Here is a 15,120-nt window from a genome sequence, read left to right on the forward strand (position 1 = left end):
GAGCAGTCTGCTTCTTTGTATATTTATGGGTAAAAATAATTTCAAGTCAAAGCAGTCGGTGTTCATGAACTAATATTCGTGGTGCTGCTCCAAGGGTGTACCGATGGAGCTTGAGGCTTGTTCCTTGTACCGCTACCTGTATCAATTGAGGCTGATCAGAAGACGGAGAAACTTTTCCCTTGATAACCAGACAATAGCCATATAGGCTATCTTTGTTCAAGCCTCTGGTTGAAAGTTAAAACGTTGAGAAAGTACATCAACATGGTAGCTCTTCTAATGGTAAACCCAATATCTGAATCCTTCTTGTAAATTTTCATCTCAAAGATCTAGATTCCAATTTCCAAGTCAAAATTTTTGAGCGCCTTCGACACGGTTAACGGACGCACAATCTCAAACGCACCTCCGTTAGTATGGAAACTTCTTCCAGAAGGGTGCTTTCAAACGGCCAAAACCTGAAGATTTCCAAGGTTTGTCGAAGCATGGATCAACTAAATGAGCTCAAGGGTAGCTTAATTGAATAGGCTTAAGCGAGCTTCAACCAATTAGAACGGGATAGGTCTTACACGCCTCTTTAACCCTCAGGTTTGTACTAAACAAGTACAGCTATTTGGTATCGCCTAGCCATAATTCAATGAACAATGATCTGCTCAGTATCAATGTTGAGCTAATTTCATGGAAGTTGCAACTTGTTGAACACTACAACATAGGTACATAATAAACTTTTACGAACTTTTCTACCATACACAAAATTTCAGACACTAGTGCCGATGTATGTACAAATTATCAAACATCATGAGTTCTATTGTGCAAACACAGCTTCAAACAGCTTTTATCCAGGTGACTGAAATTTCAGCTGATTGGCTATATTTGTAACATTTGATCTATTTAGCCAGGATTGATCACCAATTACACTTTTGATTGTTTTCAGAGAGCCCTCTCGATTGAAATTCGTACATGTATTGGTACATATGCAACTGAAGAGCCATTCGTTACAAACAAGTATAAAGATCCTGAGCTCTCCGCCATTCAATCACCTTCAAAATCACCACAACCTAGAGAGGCTACCACTTGCAATTTCCAACCTTTCCAGGATCAACTGCTGCTGACTTTAGCCCATCTCGCGTCTTCTGTCAGATTTCTCTCTGTTGCCCCAGTCTTCAGAGCCCAAGAGCGTACAGCTATCAATTCCTCCAGCAGGTATTATTGCTAAAACCAGAAACAATCTAAGAAAAGTGCCTTCTTTGAAATTGCATCCAACGGTTCAAATTCAGAACAATCAGCTTCCTCAACAATTACCTCAAAACTCGTTTAAGCGCCTGTCATCTACCAAAAAGCGAGGGCACCTTTATCCAACAAGGCCATTTTGAACCAAAGGCGTCACAACTCATCAGTGCACTGATTGGCAAAAGTACTGAAAAAATAATAAGGTTTCATCGAAGCTTCTCTCCAAATATTTAAGCCCATTTTTAAAAGAAATATACCTTATACCAGTCAAAAAAACTTTTTTTTGTGGGATTATATACTTGACTCGCACCTCATCAACAAAAGCCAAAACAGTGTATGGTGAACTTGTCAACGTCACGATGAGTGATACAGATCAGAAGGAACCCAAGAAGGTTCTTCATCGTAAGAAACACAAAAACTCAAGACTAGGTGCGTATGGTTTTTCTTGTTCTGTTTACTGGTTTCCAACTCTGTGGGTTACAAGGTTTGATGTCGTGAAGAAAACGTCAAATCATTGGCTTCAATGAAAGACTTTGTCTTGAAAATGGTGTTGTTTACTCAGTGATGGAAGTTATGCTTCAAGAAAGTTCTTCTACTAACTTTATATGACTCTAGGTTGTCCACAGTGTAAACAAAGAAGAATCAAGTGTGATGAGACGTTGCCATCGTGCAAAAAATGTTCAACAAGAGCAGTAAGTAAACATCTATATTGCAAAATGAGATTACAATGTTACTAACCAGGGACCTAATTTAGTTCAGGTGTGGTTATTTGGATTATACCCCTCAAGAGTTGAATATAATAAGGCAAGCTCATATGAATGATGATGAATTGTATCAACATGCCATGGGTCCAATGACACAGTTAATCAATCAACAAAATAGCTTTATGCAAATTCAAATGCAACCAAATCAAATGCAATCATTCCCACAACAGCAACAACAAGGTTCGTTGTCTTCAGATCAACAAATGACATACCCACCACCACCACAACAGCAACAAGTACCACAACCTTTTTATAGACCTGTCAACCCTCCTCAACTGTTCCCACAGCATCCAGTTTATTTACCAAATCAACTAGCTGAATTTCAAAGACAGCCTAATCAACTAAGTGACACGCAACAGTATGAACAATTGAATCAATATAATGATATACAAGAAGTTCACTCGGGGAGTGAGTATGGTGGAGGACAATATCAACCACTTCCTATGCAACGAGGACTTGAAGGGCACTCTAGTTCAACTTCAACTTCAGAGCTATCACACCCAATACAAATCAAATCAAGCATGGCACCAATAATTCAAATCACTGGTGAACCACCAACTACAGTGGATAGCTCTACCACTCAGGCGGGGACTTCATCAATATCCTCCTTCTCATCCAAGAATTCACCATTCAATGGAGATGATTTGGATCGTTCCAACAATATGGAACTTTATACAAAGGATTTGGGACATTCACCATCAAACTCTGTCCAGTCTGGGAATCCAAATGAAATTACATTAATACGACACCAATTGAATGAACCACAGTTTGATTTGAGCAAATTTCCTGAATTTTTTGATGAAACTATTCCTAATGCATTTGCTAGAGTGTTTTTATTAAAAGAGGTGCATTCAAGATTACAATTGGCTACGTCAAGTAAAACATTATTTTACGGTATGTTATTGCAAGGTGTTGGTAAATTATCAGTGACAATACCTGAATTAGAGGCTGTTTTCTTGAAATATAGAGGGAAGTGTATGAATACAATCAGAAACCAATTATCAGATATTCAAGATTCAAATGCTGAACAATTGTTGATTTTAACTAGTGTCTTGAATAGTTCATCAATCTATATTGAGAATATCACAATGAAGGATTTTTTCTCATTAGCTTCAGGTCCTGCAGCATTGTTGAAAACTGCATTTGAAGATCCTTCGAAATTTCAGAAATCTTTTATCAAATTGAAGAACCATGCTGATGGATTATTGTTCACTGCAAGATCAGTTTGGAATCCAAGGTATAATCATAGAGGTTTATTTGAATTTTTAGAAGTTGTTAAAGAATTCGGTGCCAAATATATTGAGGATGAAGATTTCTATAATGATGATGATGTGATCAAAGTTCAGTATAAGAATTTGGTGGACTTTATTGAATTTGCATTGAATTTCTTGGAAGGTGAAAAATCAAACAAACATGTTTTGTTATATCCTGTTAATAAAATTTATAAATTGGTTCAATTATGGTATCAAAAAGTTCCCTCTGAAATTTACACATTTGGTTCAGCTACTCCACCAGTTGAAAAAGTGTTCTATGTTTTTTGGTTTGCACTTGGTGAAATTATTGAAGATATCCTTGTTGGTGGTCGTTATATTTTCACGTTTCTATTTAATGGGTTCTATCTGCTATTCCCATTCAATAAGCACCATCTGTATCAAAACTTGGAGGATGAAGATTTGAGAAAACATGCAAATTATCTATGTCGTATTATTGCATTCTTGAATAGAAGAAAAGCCTACATCGTGAGAAATACTATTTTGAACGATCCAATCCCATCATTTTTTGATTCAGTTGATAGATTCAAGCCAAGAGCACTGGATATTCATGAACGTTGCATTACAAGTTTCAAAAACACAAATATTAAACCATATCACTATCCTAGTGAATCAACAACTAGTGGTAACTTGATAAATGGTACAAATTATTATAAGACGCAAACTGATTTTGAAGATGGGAACTTGGCTGCTCAGCTATTTAGTGGTCTCAATACATCCTTGGATGCTGAACCTGTCGCAGAAGAAACCATAGAAGTTGATCTTTTAGACGTTGATCCCAAAACAGGTTTATTGAATGATGATTATGACCCAAGATTTAATGACCCTATTTTCCAAAGTAATGTTCTTTTCCAGAGTGCGGACTTGGATTTCCTAATTAAGTATCATGAGGATAGAAAACTTATTATTCAATTGGATATGGAGGATTAAATTTAACGAATTTATGTTTTGAAATTTACACTGTAGTTTATATTTCCGGGAATTTGTCACGTGAATTGTCCTCGGTGGAATCAAAAAAAAAAAAAAAAAAGTAAACAAACGAAATCAAAACAAATTTCAAGCTCACACCGATCTTTAATTGATCCATTTTTAACATTATCAAGAGACAATTTGATCTTTCCAAATTAACTACACTCACTTGATATATCTGTCAGTACTTTCATCATCATTCATTGCATTATTGTCTAATAATTTATACACACTCGTACCACTCGCTTGTACATCGGCTATTCAGATTCAAACGTGATTTTTTTTTTACAAGAGATCAAAAACCTCAAAAAGATTATAAGTCATTTCAAATTTATCAAATACGTTTGCATTCAAAATGAACACCTTACAGAAACCATATTATAATAATAAGAACTATCTCAAGCCAGTGCTGAAAGAACCATCTTCCGAAGTTACCTCAAAAGCCACATCGGATGACACCTCTTATGAAACCCCATATGATATAGCTAAAAAGAGACAATCACAAGGACCAGAAGAACCATCTATGAACCAAGCAACAATCCAACGCTCAGTAAGTGATGTCCCAGATTTCGAACTAGATCCACAAAGAAAAAGAGCAGATTATCATATCAAATTAGTTGTTGTTGGTGATGGTGGTTGTGGTAAGACATGTTTATTAATTTCATATTCTCAAGGTGAATTTCCAACTGTTTATGTTCCAACCATTTTTGAAAACTATGTGACCAATGTTAAAGGTCCAAAAAATAAGATCATAGAACTAGCCTTATGGGATACTGCTGGTCAAGAAGAATATGATAGATTACGCCCATTGTCCTATCCTGATGTCAACATTTTACTAGTGTGTTATGCCATCAATAGTATTACTAGTTTACATAATGTTAGGGAAACATGGACACCTGAAGTTAAGCACTTTTGTCCTGGTATACCCATAATATTGGTTGGTACAAAGATGGACTTAAGCTCCACGAGTGATTCTATTGTGGATTTCCACGAAGCTGAAAGACTTGCACAAGAAATTGGTGCTGTTGAACATATTAGATGCTCAGCCAAGACAACAGAGAATATAAATCACGTTTTCAATGTTGCCATCACAAGTGCATTGAAAACCATTGATGCTAATAATGCAGCAGTTTCTGACAATAGAAAATCACTGAAAAATAGATTTTCTAGACAATTTGTCAAAAAGAATGAAACTCAGGAGTTTAAAGATCCAGTTCCTCCACCAATGGTGTCAGATTATTACAAAAACTCAGAATATGGCTTAACTGATGTTCCAGAAAAGAAAAAGAAGAAGAGAAGATGTGTGATTCTGTAAATTTAATTTTCAATATCAGTGTGTATCTATTGGTTTGGGACTATTTCCATTTTAATTTAGGCGTTTTATTTGATGATCCAGGCTTTCCCTACAATCCAATACGTAATACAAAATCTATTATACATAAACTAAATCGTCATACGGTCCCAATTAACAGTGTGTTTTGAATCTTCTTCAAGTGAAACACGAATGATGATACCATGGAAGTTAACACTGAAAACCTCTTCAGAATCTGAGTTGAAAACAGACTTGAACACATCATCTGAAAGATCAGTTTCGTCATCACCAAGATCATCAACTTTTAAAAAAATGTTATGTTTATTAGCAAGCAAACCACCACCATAATACAAATAATCTTTTAAATCAATAACTTTGGTCTTCACTTGATGGAATAACTCTTCTGGACTGATTTTGTCCAACTGGTAGTTAATTTCTTCTGTATCAATCTTCATAACATAATGCCAGTGGTATTTCTCCATTTCAAACCATGAACCGCTTTCAGCGATAGTCTTTGGAGCAGGATCCCATGGCTTGGAAATGAAACTGAATCCAAGCTCAGAATCTTTATTACCTGGGAAAATGGCTAATGAAGCATTTCTACCATCTGGATCACCGTAATTTGAGAAGACATAGCTCAAATCGAAATCTTTAGGGATATCTTTCAAAGGAACAACTTCACCAGTGTGACTGACAGCATTATAACCAGCAAATGTATAGCCCACTTTAGCGTAGCCGTTAATCAATTTGGCAGCTCTAGCATAAAATGGCTTCCCTGTAAACTCTTGATAACCATATGACAACAACCCTCCAAAGATAACTTCAGTCAACTGTTTTTCATATTTCCACAAGTTACAATGAAAATAATCTCTAATTGGATCAAATATTGACCAGTTACAGACATAATATTGGACAAGATGGGTAACTTTCATTGTCATGTAGCCATGAATTGGCATAAAGACACTTCTGTAAAGATGCTTTGAAGCCCTATTATTGTTTCTGTAAACAACTTGATTCTTGGAATTGAGACAAAGACCTTTGAAATCATTTGGTGCAAGCTTACATTTGACTGTCTTTTCTTTTCTTTCAATAATCTTTACAGCTTTGTTGAACTTTTTCATAGCTTCAGCTGGGATAATTCCTGTATCCTTCGCCATGCTTTTGTAAATTTCATCTTTCTTTGTCAACTTTTCAACACTTTTCCAAAAAGATTTGGCATTTGAATCAATCAAACCGTTTGCTTCAAAAGTAATATTATTTTCATCTGAAAGGTCAATGTCTGTTAAGTTGAGAGCTGGATATGAGTAAGTATGCGGTTTTGGTGTTGCATTTGGAGAGCTGGTGTTTGCTGGCTCGGGTAAAACAATTGTTGGAGTATCAACAAAGTTTGGAACATCAGCAGACTCTTCAGGGGCTGGTAAAACAATTGTAGGAGTATCTTTGAAGTCTGGATAAGTTTCATTGATGCCTGGTAGTTTGATAGTTGGTGTATCTGTAAAGTTTGGGTACTCGGTATAAACACTTGGGGCAGTTGAGGAAGTGTTGCTTGGTCTGTCAATTTTCACGGGTAAACCTTTAGTACCAACTGCACAAAGTGCTAGTACTGAAACTTTAAAAATATGCATTCTGTTTGTTGTATTCAAAAGTGAGGTATATTTGGAATATAGTTAAGATGTTTAAAGACAGCTTTGGGGCTTCATGCCTTCTTTTATAGTGGTATAAACCGAAGCAGAAATAATAATAGTTCAAGTAGCTGACAGAAAAAAAATTGTATCAACATCTGAGAACATTACCACTAACAGAAAACAGACGCCAATTGTGAAAGCATAGTCCGTGATCGGTTTTTTGGCTCCTACAATATGTTTAAATGAGGAACAGAAAATATATATTGATATTGGTACTTATTGGCGGGAAAACAAGACTTGAAAGTTGAAAGTGATCAACGTCATTGAACCAGATGTTGTAAAAAAAATAGCATATTGTAATAAAAAGTGAACAGATGTTATTGAATTTGAGTAGCTTTTGACATTTTCATGACTTAAGCAATAACGCAACCACCATTTTTGACGACTGAACCGATGATTTTGGTTAGGTTATCTTTGTCTTCAGATTGGTCTTTTTGAGAAGCGTTTGAGATTGGTTGCATTTTTGAAGATTGAGTGATTGTTATTTGTAGTTTTTGATACTTTGTTAGTACTTACAAACTGTATTCAAAGGTTATTTTCACCTTCTTATATAGTTTTCGAGTGTCAGCAGCAGGTTTATTGGATTGTATTAGTTGACCTTATAGCAGTGTGGTCCGTAACATCACAGTTCCACTATGTTTTGCCCGATCGGGAATTAACAATTGTGTATCTCATAGTTTCGATACAGATCTAATACATTGACATTTAAAGTTTGGAAGCTGGTCATCTGGACTTCTTCATTAACAACCCATTTGGAAGCATAGGCTTGACAGGTTTCAACCCCGTTTCAAAAAGCTTGAAATTTCGGAGCAGCTAGAGAGTGACTTGATCCACACAACAATTTCTTTTACAACCTCCATTGAAGGTATTGAATTACCCAAATTGAAACAGTTTGTACGGTAAGGTCCATGCTGTTTCACAATTCTACAGCTTTTTCATTGATTCGAACAAAAACAATCTATTCAGATACTATCACTTTGTCTACCTATAACCTTCAAACCATCCCTAATTTTAGCTCTCGACGTACATCTATTATTCCCATAACAATCCAATACTCTCAACTGAGGACAATTCTTACCAATCAACTCCAAAATATCGTCATCCACAGCCCTCACAAATCCAGTATCTAAGTAAGTCAAATTTGGAGATTTCATGATTTGAAATGTGTCAACTGTTAAATCTTTGATGGAATTTATTGATAGTTCAACTAATGATTGGCCTGAATGTAGTAAAAACTCTATGATACCTTCATCCCCCAATGAAAAACATTTTCTCAAATAGACCTCGTTCAAACCAAAATTTGTATTCCATTCATTGAACAGTGCAACGAACCCTTCGCTGGTGATTTGATCCAAGAAGGATAATGATAATTTTCTGAGATTGATACAGAAAGGCTTTATACCATTGACAAGAAATTCATCAGTTAAAGCAGAACATCCATCTAAAACAAGTGTTTGTAATGATTCTCCATTGATACTCAAAAGGTTTATCATAGCAGAATCTGAAACTAAATCTTCATGATGAGGATATGAAATCTCTAAGCTTTCCAATTTGGTTAAATAAACAGCCATGAGATCATATGACTCTTTTTCAGTTATACCATCTAATCTTGATAAACCTAACTCAGTCATGTTCGGTCCACATTTCTCTAATAAAGTCTTCATAGTTTCATCATCAAACCTATGAGTATTTGAAACTTTGAAACTTGTTAACCTATCACCCACAGTTTCAAAAAAACTTCTCCAAGTTTGATTGTTGATCAAAAATGGTCCATCTAGCTCAATCTTTGTCAGGTTTTTCAAATTAGTTCTGAAATAATTTAGATTATCATTGTGAAATTTACCGCACATCAAAAGTTTCAATTCTTTGACATTTGGACAATAGGAACCAATTTTATCGTAAGCATCTTTACTTAATCTTGAACAATCCCAAAATTCCAATCTTTCAGTCTTGACATCAAGAAACAATTGTAAAGTATTATCATTAAGCGATCTATTCTTGCAAAGAATTTTAGAAATCTTTTTCATATTTATAGACCCGATATCACCAAACTGATCAACATATTCAATCTTTTCACTAACTTTTTTGATTGCCAAATCTTGTAGAGTTGAAATTTTCACATCTTGCCTATCCAATAGCGCAGCTGCCAATTTTTGTCTCTTCTTTCTTGAAATCAGTTGGTTCTTCTTCATTGCACGTTCTTTTTCTAATTGTTTAGTGGTACAGTCAGGACATAAATAGCCTCCGGTTGATGCAATCTTGGAGTACACATTAACGACAAATGTGCTAAAACATTGAGCACAGGTTTCTTCTTCACCCACGACTTTTCTTCTTGGACGTCTTCGTACAACAACATCATCCACATCTGAGCCAGGCTCTTCTTCCGAGTCAGTGTATTCATCACTATCGTCTTTACCAGCAGCAGCTCTTCTCTTCCTTCTAGCTGCAATCCTTATCTGCAGTTCCTCTTCATCATTCTCCTGTTCCTCTCTAGCTCCCGACTCAGCTTCACTCTGATCAGCACCCGTAGCCTCTGGTTCTACTTCATCGGTATTTTGAGCACCATCTTCACCTTCCTGCTGCTCGCCATCTGGATCCTGACCTCTAAGTCTTCGGAGATGTCTCTGTCTAATCTCCTCAGCATTGATCCCTTGCTGCCTCAAGAACTCGGTCAACGCAGAGTTTGGGCCTCTGATTCCACGAGTATCTTCACCTTCAGTCTCTCCAGTCGGAGCATCAGCTGATCTATACCTCAACGGTCTTCTACTCATGGTTTTGTACTGGTTCTTGTGGATTTTTGATGTTTAAGCCCTTAGAAAAGTTGAGAGAAAGTTGATCTGGTTGGGATTTGCCACTAACGAAGAAAAAAAAATCTTGAAAACCGAAAACATCAACAAGAGGTACGTGGTGACTTATCATTCAACAACAACCTCACGTTTGGGAAAGCTGCTTCATATTGAATAAAAGACTCTTTCAAACCGGCCAGTCATAATGCAAATCATATTCAAAGATTTTAAGAAGGAGAAGATTCCAATTGAAGTGGAACCTACTGAAACAGTATGTCAAGCTACGTGATCCTTTTAATGAAAACATTTCTAACTAGAGATCTCAGGTTCTACAAGCAAAAGAAAAGCTCGCTGAAATCAAAAAAGTTGAAGTCAAACAATTGAAATTCGTTTATTCAGGTATGTGTTTTGTCCCGGTCTGTCTAACATTAATCAGAAGCTAACATAATGAACAGGTAAGGTCTTACAAGATGATAAAACCATAGAGAGCACAAAGATCAAAGCTGACGATCAAGTCATTTTCATGATCTCAGTAAGTACCCTTGATACAATTGAATCGCCAAATCACAACTAACATTCTTTCCAGAAACCACCAGTAAAGAAATCAACTCCAACTCCAGCTGCCACTTCTACACAAAGTTCAACCCCAATCCCAGCACAATCTTCAGAACCAGCTGCTACTTCTCAGCCATCCGCAGCACCAAGTCAAGCTCCTTCTGCAGCACCTGTTGGCGCTTCTTCTACTGAAGCACAAGCTGGTGATTTTGATGCTTCAACCTTTGCCACAGGTTCAGCTAGAGAAAGAGCCATCAATAACATCATGGAAATGGGATATGAACGTCCACAAGTTGAACAAGCTTTAAGAGCTGCTTTCAACAATCCAGATCGTGCTGTTGAATACTTGCTAACTGGTATTCCAGCTGAATTCCAACAACAAGCTCAAGCTCCTGTCGCTCCTCAGGAAGGCCAACCACAAGCACCAACTGCTGTTGAAGAAGCTGGAGAAGAACCTACCACTACAACTACTGCTGCTCCTGCTGCCCCAGAAGCTCAAGAGGCTGAAGAACATCAATCAAATGAACATGGTGATTTGTTTGCTCAAGCCGCTGCTGCAGGTGGTAACACTCCATCTCGTCCAGCTGGCGGTGCTCCACAAGGTGCTGGTTTAGATCAAATTAGAGAAATTGTCCGTACAAATCCTGAAATGCTGGAACCATTATTAGAACAATTAGGTCAACAATACCCTCAATTGAATGGTTTGATTCAACAAAATCCAGAAGAATTTATCAACATGATTTTGAATGGATTAGGCGATGAAGAAGTTGGTGCTGCGGGCGCTGGCCTTGAAGGTGAAGCAGCTGGTGGTGATGATGGTAGAGTTGAGATTCCAATAACTGAAGAAGATCAAGCTGCTATAAATAGATTAGTTGAATTGGGTTTCGAATCTGATTTAGTCATCCAAGTCTATTTTGCTTGTGATAAGAATGAAGAATTGGCTGCTAATATATTATTTAATGATCATGCTGAACAATAATTTTGATCATATCCTTAACTACATTTTTGTTTTGAGTAATTTATGAGTTTTGTATCATTTATTTTTAGAGATTTAATCTGTCATAGCTGTAGTTGATCAAAGTTATGGATAACTTGAAATTGTGATTTATCTTCGGAACTCAATTCTGGATTCCCTGGTCTAATCACAATAACAGAATTCAATCCAGCTTCGAGAGCTGCTTTGACTTCAGCGACATTATCACTCAAAAACAGTAAGTTCTCAGCATCAATGCCAATATCTTTTGTAATATTTTCATAACTTGATTTTTCATACTTGAATCCTGATGTTGTTATATCAAAGTAACCACTCAAGAAACCATTCAAATCAGCACTTTCTCCATTGATATCAACGTACCCAAATAGTAGCTTTTGAGCTTTTACACTCCCACTCGAATAAATGAAAACTTTTTTTTCCTTGTTCCAGCTTTTGATGGAATTGATTGCATCATCATAAACTGGGGCTTTTAAACTGCCATCTTCATAACCTTTTTGCCAAATATAACCTTGTAGGGATTTCAATGTTGAATCTTTGACATCTTTATTAACCAAGTCATTGATATGAGATAATAAGGTATCACGATCTTTAGTGATAGCTGTTGGGAATGCAGAAACTATTTTAGTTGTTGGATCATTTAAATTGGAGTCTATTGGATATTGTAATTTCGATAAAACTGAAGGTACTTCTTTAAGAAAATATGGGAACAATGTTTCCTTGACAAATGAAATCGGGGCAACAGTTCCTTCTATGTCCAGAATAACAGCTTTAATGGTTTTGCTAAAAGTAATTGAAGACATTATTGTCCAATGTTTGAACGAGCTCAGGTGGATTGTTTAAAGCCACTGTTATTTTTCAGCACATGGTTTTACTGATCTGCCAATTTCCTACGTGTTAACATCAACATAATCTCGTTCAATTCATTTATTAACATGCTAATCTATTAGAGGTGACTATAATATAGGTTACCAGAATGTACTTTTTCTTCTATTTCTTAAGCCCTCAAAACTATCGTCTTTGTTTTGTGAAGCATCAGTATCAAATTCCCCATCTTCATCTTCCTCATCTTCTTCTTCATCCTCTTCAACATAATCAGGATCTTCTTCTTCATTGTAAGACCCCTCGTCATCATCTTCGTCTTGTTCAAAGCGGACCTGGTAGTTGAGACCATTGATACCTGAGTGTAAGTCATAATTACCATGCGTATTTCCTGCATCATCAATATCAGACTCACTAGAGAATAACTTTTCCACTTTTGCAGCATCTTCTTGGCCCAATTGTGATTTTTGTAATTGACGAACTTGTTTCTTATACTTTTTCAATCCTTTTTCAATGGTTCGTTCAATGTTTAATCTATGTTTGATAAAGTGCAATTTAGGATAAGTTGATAATTCACCATTTCTAATCATCTCCGCTAACCTTTCTTCAGTTGGGTCACTTAAAATGAAGTAAAAATCTTTTAACTTGATCTTTGGCCATAATGTTACGGTTCCACTAAATCTTTGTAACCAAACATTAGACCAATCTTGATCCATCAAGTGTGGCAGCAAATCTAACGATTTAATGAACTTCAACCATTTCTTATTCTCCAACTTGATAAAGTTCTCTAATCCAGCTCCAATGAAACCACCTCTTAATCCAGTCTTCTTTCTTGACACAGGTCTACCAACGGAACCTTTTGGTGCAAAGAAGAACAACGAAATATGAGGATTAACTTGACTCACCACTGAAAATTTAACATTAAAGTAAGTATTCAAAGCTTCAACAGGAATGTCTGTTCTTAAACTACCATCTTTATACTTTGTACCAAAACTGAATGGTACAACTTTCTTAGTCTTTGGATCTTTCATCATCAAGACAACAGGGTTCAAAATACCTGGGACAGCTGATGAAGCCAAAACAGCAGACCAAATAACACAGTTTGGAGAAGTGATATGGTTACATAAAATCACTGGAGAATGAGGATCAGCTGGTACAGTTGAAATGTTCAAAATTTTCCCGGTTCTTTCATAAGCTTCTTTAAAAGTCATTGATCCCCTAGTCATCCAAGCTGCTTTTCTTGCCCAGTCAACTGCATCGAATCTAGCACCTGTTTTCCACCACCTTTTCACATAAACACTGAAAGGTTCATTACATGCAGTTATCTTTTGTGCCAATTCGGGTACCAATACTTCTTCTAATTCTTCATTTGTTCTTGTAGTTGCTAGTGCTGCGACAATACCACCTCCAGAGGTACCACTAACAATTTTTGGTAATAAATCACTTTCAAGTAGCGCTTTGATAACACCGAAATGATTATAAGCAAAGCATGCACCACCCGAAAGACATAATGCAGTTTTCCCAAAGTTTTTGTTCAAAGATTTAAATAAATCTTTCTTCAATAATGGTGATATCTGATCATCTTCTATGATATATTCTAATGCTTTTACAACTTCTGTGTTGTATTCCTCAACAATCTCTTTAGTTCCATAATATGTCTGAGAGTATAGGATTGGATTCTCAGTACCTGCGAAATTAGCCTTAATGCATCCTTGTAAAAACAGTGCCAACTCTTCTTTCGAATTTTCAGTTCTCAAAGCTTTCAACTTCTTGACCGTTATCTTCAAAGTTTTGTAATCATAATAATAGAAGTTTGGATGAGTTTTCCATTTATCTAGTTTTAAAAACTTGTCTAGCTTGATGGCATTGGAAACCCACTCTGCATAATCTTTTGATTTCCTTAAAGCTAATCTCAATCTCCTTCTTTGACCAGTCCAAGTGAAGAAATACTCATAAAGTGCAATGTACAACCTTATAAAAAAATACACAATAACCAAAAATGAACACCAAAGCAAGATGAATCCCAATATTGGATACCGCAGTATTCTATATGAATAACTTTGAAAAAAATCATCAGTTTTCTTATGAGTTGAATGTTTTTTCTTCTTTTTGGAACTTTTCTTTGAGGACAATTTTGTGTATATTGGGGTCCAATCATTCTTTGATGTTATCTTTTCCACCGTCGGCTGAATTTGATTTGAAAGCTCACTAGAGCCGACTATTTCATTCTGAATATCTACTTCATTCTTGTAGTTTGCCAAGTTCACTTGTGAGTTGTTATTATCTGTTGGTAGTGAGTCTTCATAAAGAAGCGCTTCTTGAAACGCCTTAAGATCTGGGGCAAAAGATGTCAGTATGAGCAAAAACCACAGTTATTTTGGTGGTAACCTGGTGGTAACCTGGTGGTACCTCACTCTGAAAATACTCACGATCCTCATCTATGTAGTTTATGTTCATTTTGTTCTTTCCTTTGAAGTCTTTCCAAATGAATTACTGGCCAGTGATGGCTTGATGCCCTTGTGTTTCTTACAAAACGTTCCATCTTCCAAATTGCTGACGCTATTAAATTTTGAGCTGGGGACACATCCCAGGACACGTTCGCGAAAATCGGATTCTCCGCGAATGCGTTTTGCGTTTTCCAATTCAACCGGCCAACAAAGAAGTTTTTAAATGCCCGTGAGGAACAGAACGCGTGCATGAGTTGGACTGTTTGACGCGATGAATTTTGGTTTCAAGTGTTA

The 15,120-nt window shown here is 36.3% G+C and overlaps 7 protein-coding genes across 7 annotated transcripts; 3 read left to right on the forward strand and 4 right to left on the reverse strand.

Annotated features, from left to right (window-relative positions):
- Positions 1–1,583: 1,583 nt before the first annotated feature.
- On the forward strand, positions 1,584–4,189 carry WICANDRAFT_80527 (Zn(II)2Cys6 transcription factor domain-containing protein; the record flags this gene model as incomplete). The annotated part of the gene is made up of 3 exons (XM_019185080.1): positions 1,584–1,653; positions 1,840–1,916; positions 1,979–4,189. 3 exons carry the CDS (start codon positions 1,584–1,586, stop codon positions 4,187–4,189), a joined length of 2,358 nt encoding a protein of 785 aa, XP_019037590.1.
- Positions 4,190–4,838: 649 nt separating this feature from the next.
- WICANDRAFT_23116 (uncharacterized protein) lies at positions 4,839–5,330 on the forward strand (the record flags this gene model as incomplete). Its single annotated transcript, XM_019180975.1, has 1 exon — positions 4,839–5,330. A coding segment is annotated over one exon (492 nt), but the record flags the coding sequence as incomplete, so codon positions are not given.
- A 341-nt stretch (positions 5,331–5,671) lies between these two features.
- On the reverse strand, positions 5,672–7,165 carry WICANDRAFT_64525 (uncharacterized protein; the record flags this gene model as incomplete). The annotated part of the gene is made up of 1 exon (XM_019183756.1): positions 5,672–7,165. One exon carries the CDS (start codon positions 7,163–7,165, stop codon positions 5,672–5,674), a length of 1,494 nt encoding a protein of 497 aa, XP_019037592.1.
- Positions 7,166–7,905: 740 nt separating this feature from the next.
- Positions 7,906–9,996, reverse strand: RAD7 (UV-damaged DNA-binding protein RAD7; the record flags this gene model as incomplete). Its single annotated transcript, XM_019182794.1, has 2 exons — positions 7,906–9,713; positions 9,798–9,996. 2 exons carry the CDS (start codon positions 9,994–9,996, stop codon positions 8,188–8,190), a joined length of 1,725 nt encoding a protein of 574 aa, XP_019037593.1. The 3' UTR covers positions 7,906–8,187.
- A 220-nt stretch (positions 9,997–10,216) lies between these two features.
- Positions 10,217–11,545, forward strand: RAD23 (Rad23p; the record flags this gene model as incomplete). The annotated part of the gene is made up of 4 exons (XM_019182218.1): positions 10,217–10,282; positions 10,338–10,410; positions 10,467–10,547; positions 10,608–11,545. 4 exons carry the CDS (start codon positions 10,217–10,219, stop codon positions 11,543–11,545), a joined length of 1,158 nt encoding a protein of 385 aa, XP_019037594.1.
- Positions 11,546–11,625: 80 nt separating this feature from the next.
- On the reverse strand, positions 11,626–12,360 carry UTR4 (putative acireductone synthase UTR4; the record flags this gene model as incomplete). Its single annotated transcript, XM_019185890.1, has 1 exon — positions 11,626–12,360. One exon carries the CDS (start codon positions 12,358–12,360, stop codon positions 11,626–11,628), a length of 735 nt encoding a protein of 244 aa, XP_019037595.1.
- A 165-nt stretch (positions 12,361–12,525) lies between these two features.
- On the reverse strand, positions 12,526–14,836 carry WICANDRAFT_85437 (patatin-like phospholipase domain-containing protein; the record flags this gene model as incomplete). Its single annotated transcript, XM_019185891.1, has 2 exons — positions 12,526–14,550; positions 14,789–14,836. 2 exons carry the CDS (start codon positions 14,834–14,836, stop codon positions 12,526–12,528), a joined length of 2,073 nt encoding a protein of 690 aa, XP_019037596.1.
- Between the last annotated feature and the right edge of the window lie 284 nt (positions 14,837–15,120).

The sequence above is a fragment of the Wickerhamomyces anomalus genome (genome assembly GCF_001661255.1).
Source record: "Wickerhamomyces anomalus NRRL Y-366-8 unplaced genomic scaffold WICANscaffold_5, whole genome shotgun sequence".
NCBI lineage: Eukaryota > Fungi > Ascomycota > Saccharomycetes > Phaffomycetales > Wickerhamomycetaceae > Hansenula > Hansenula anomala.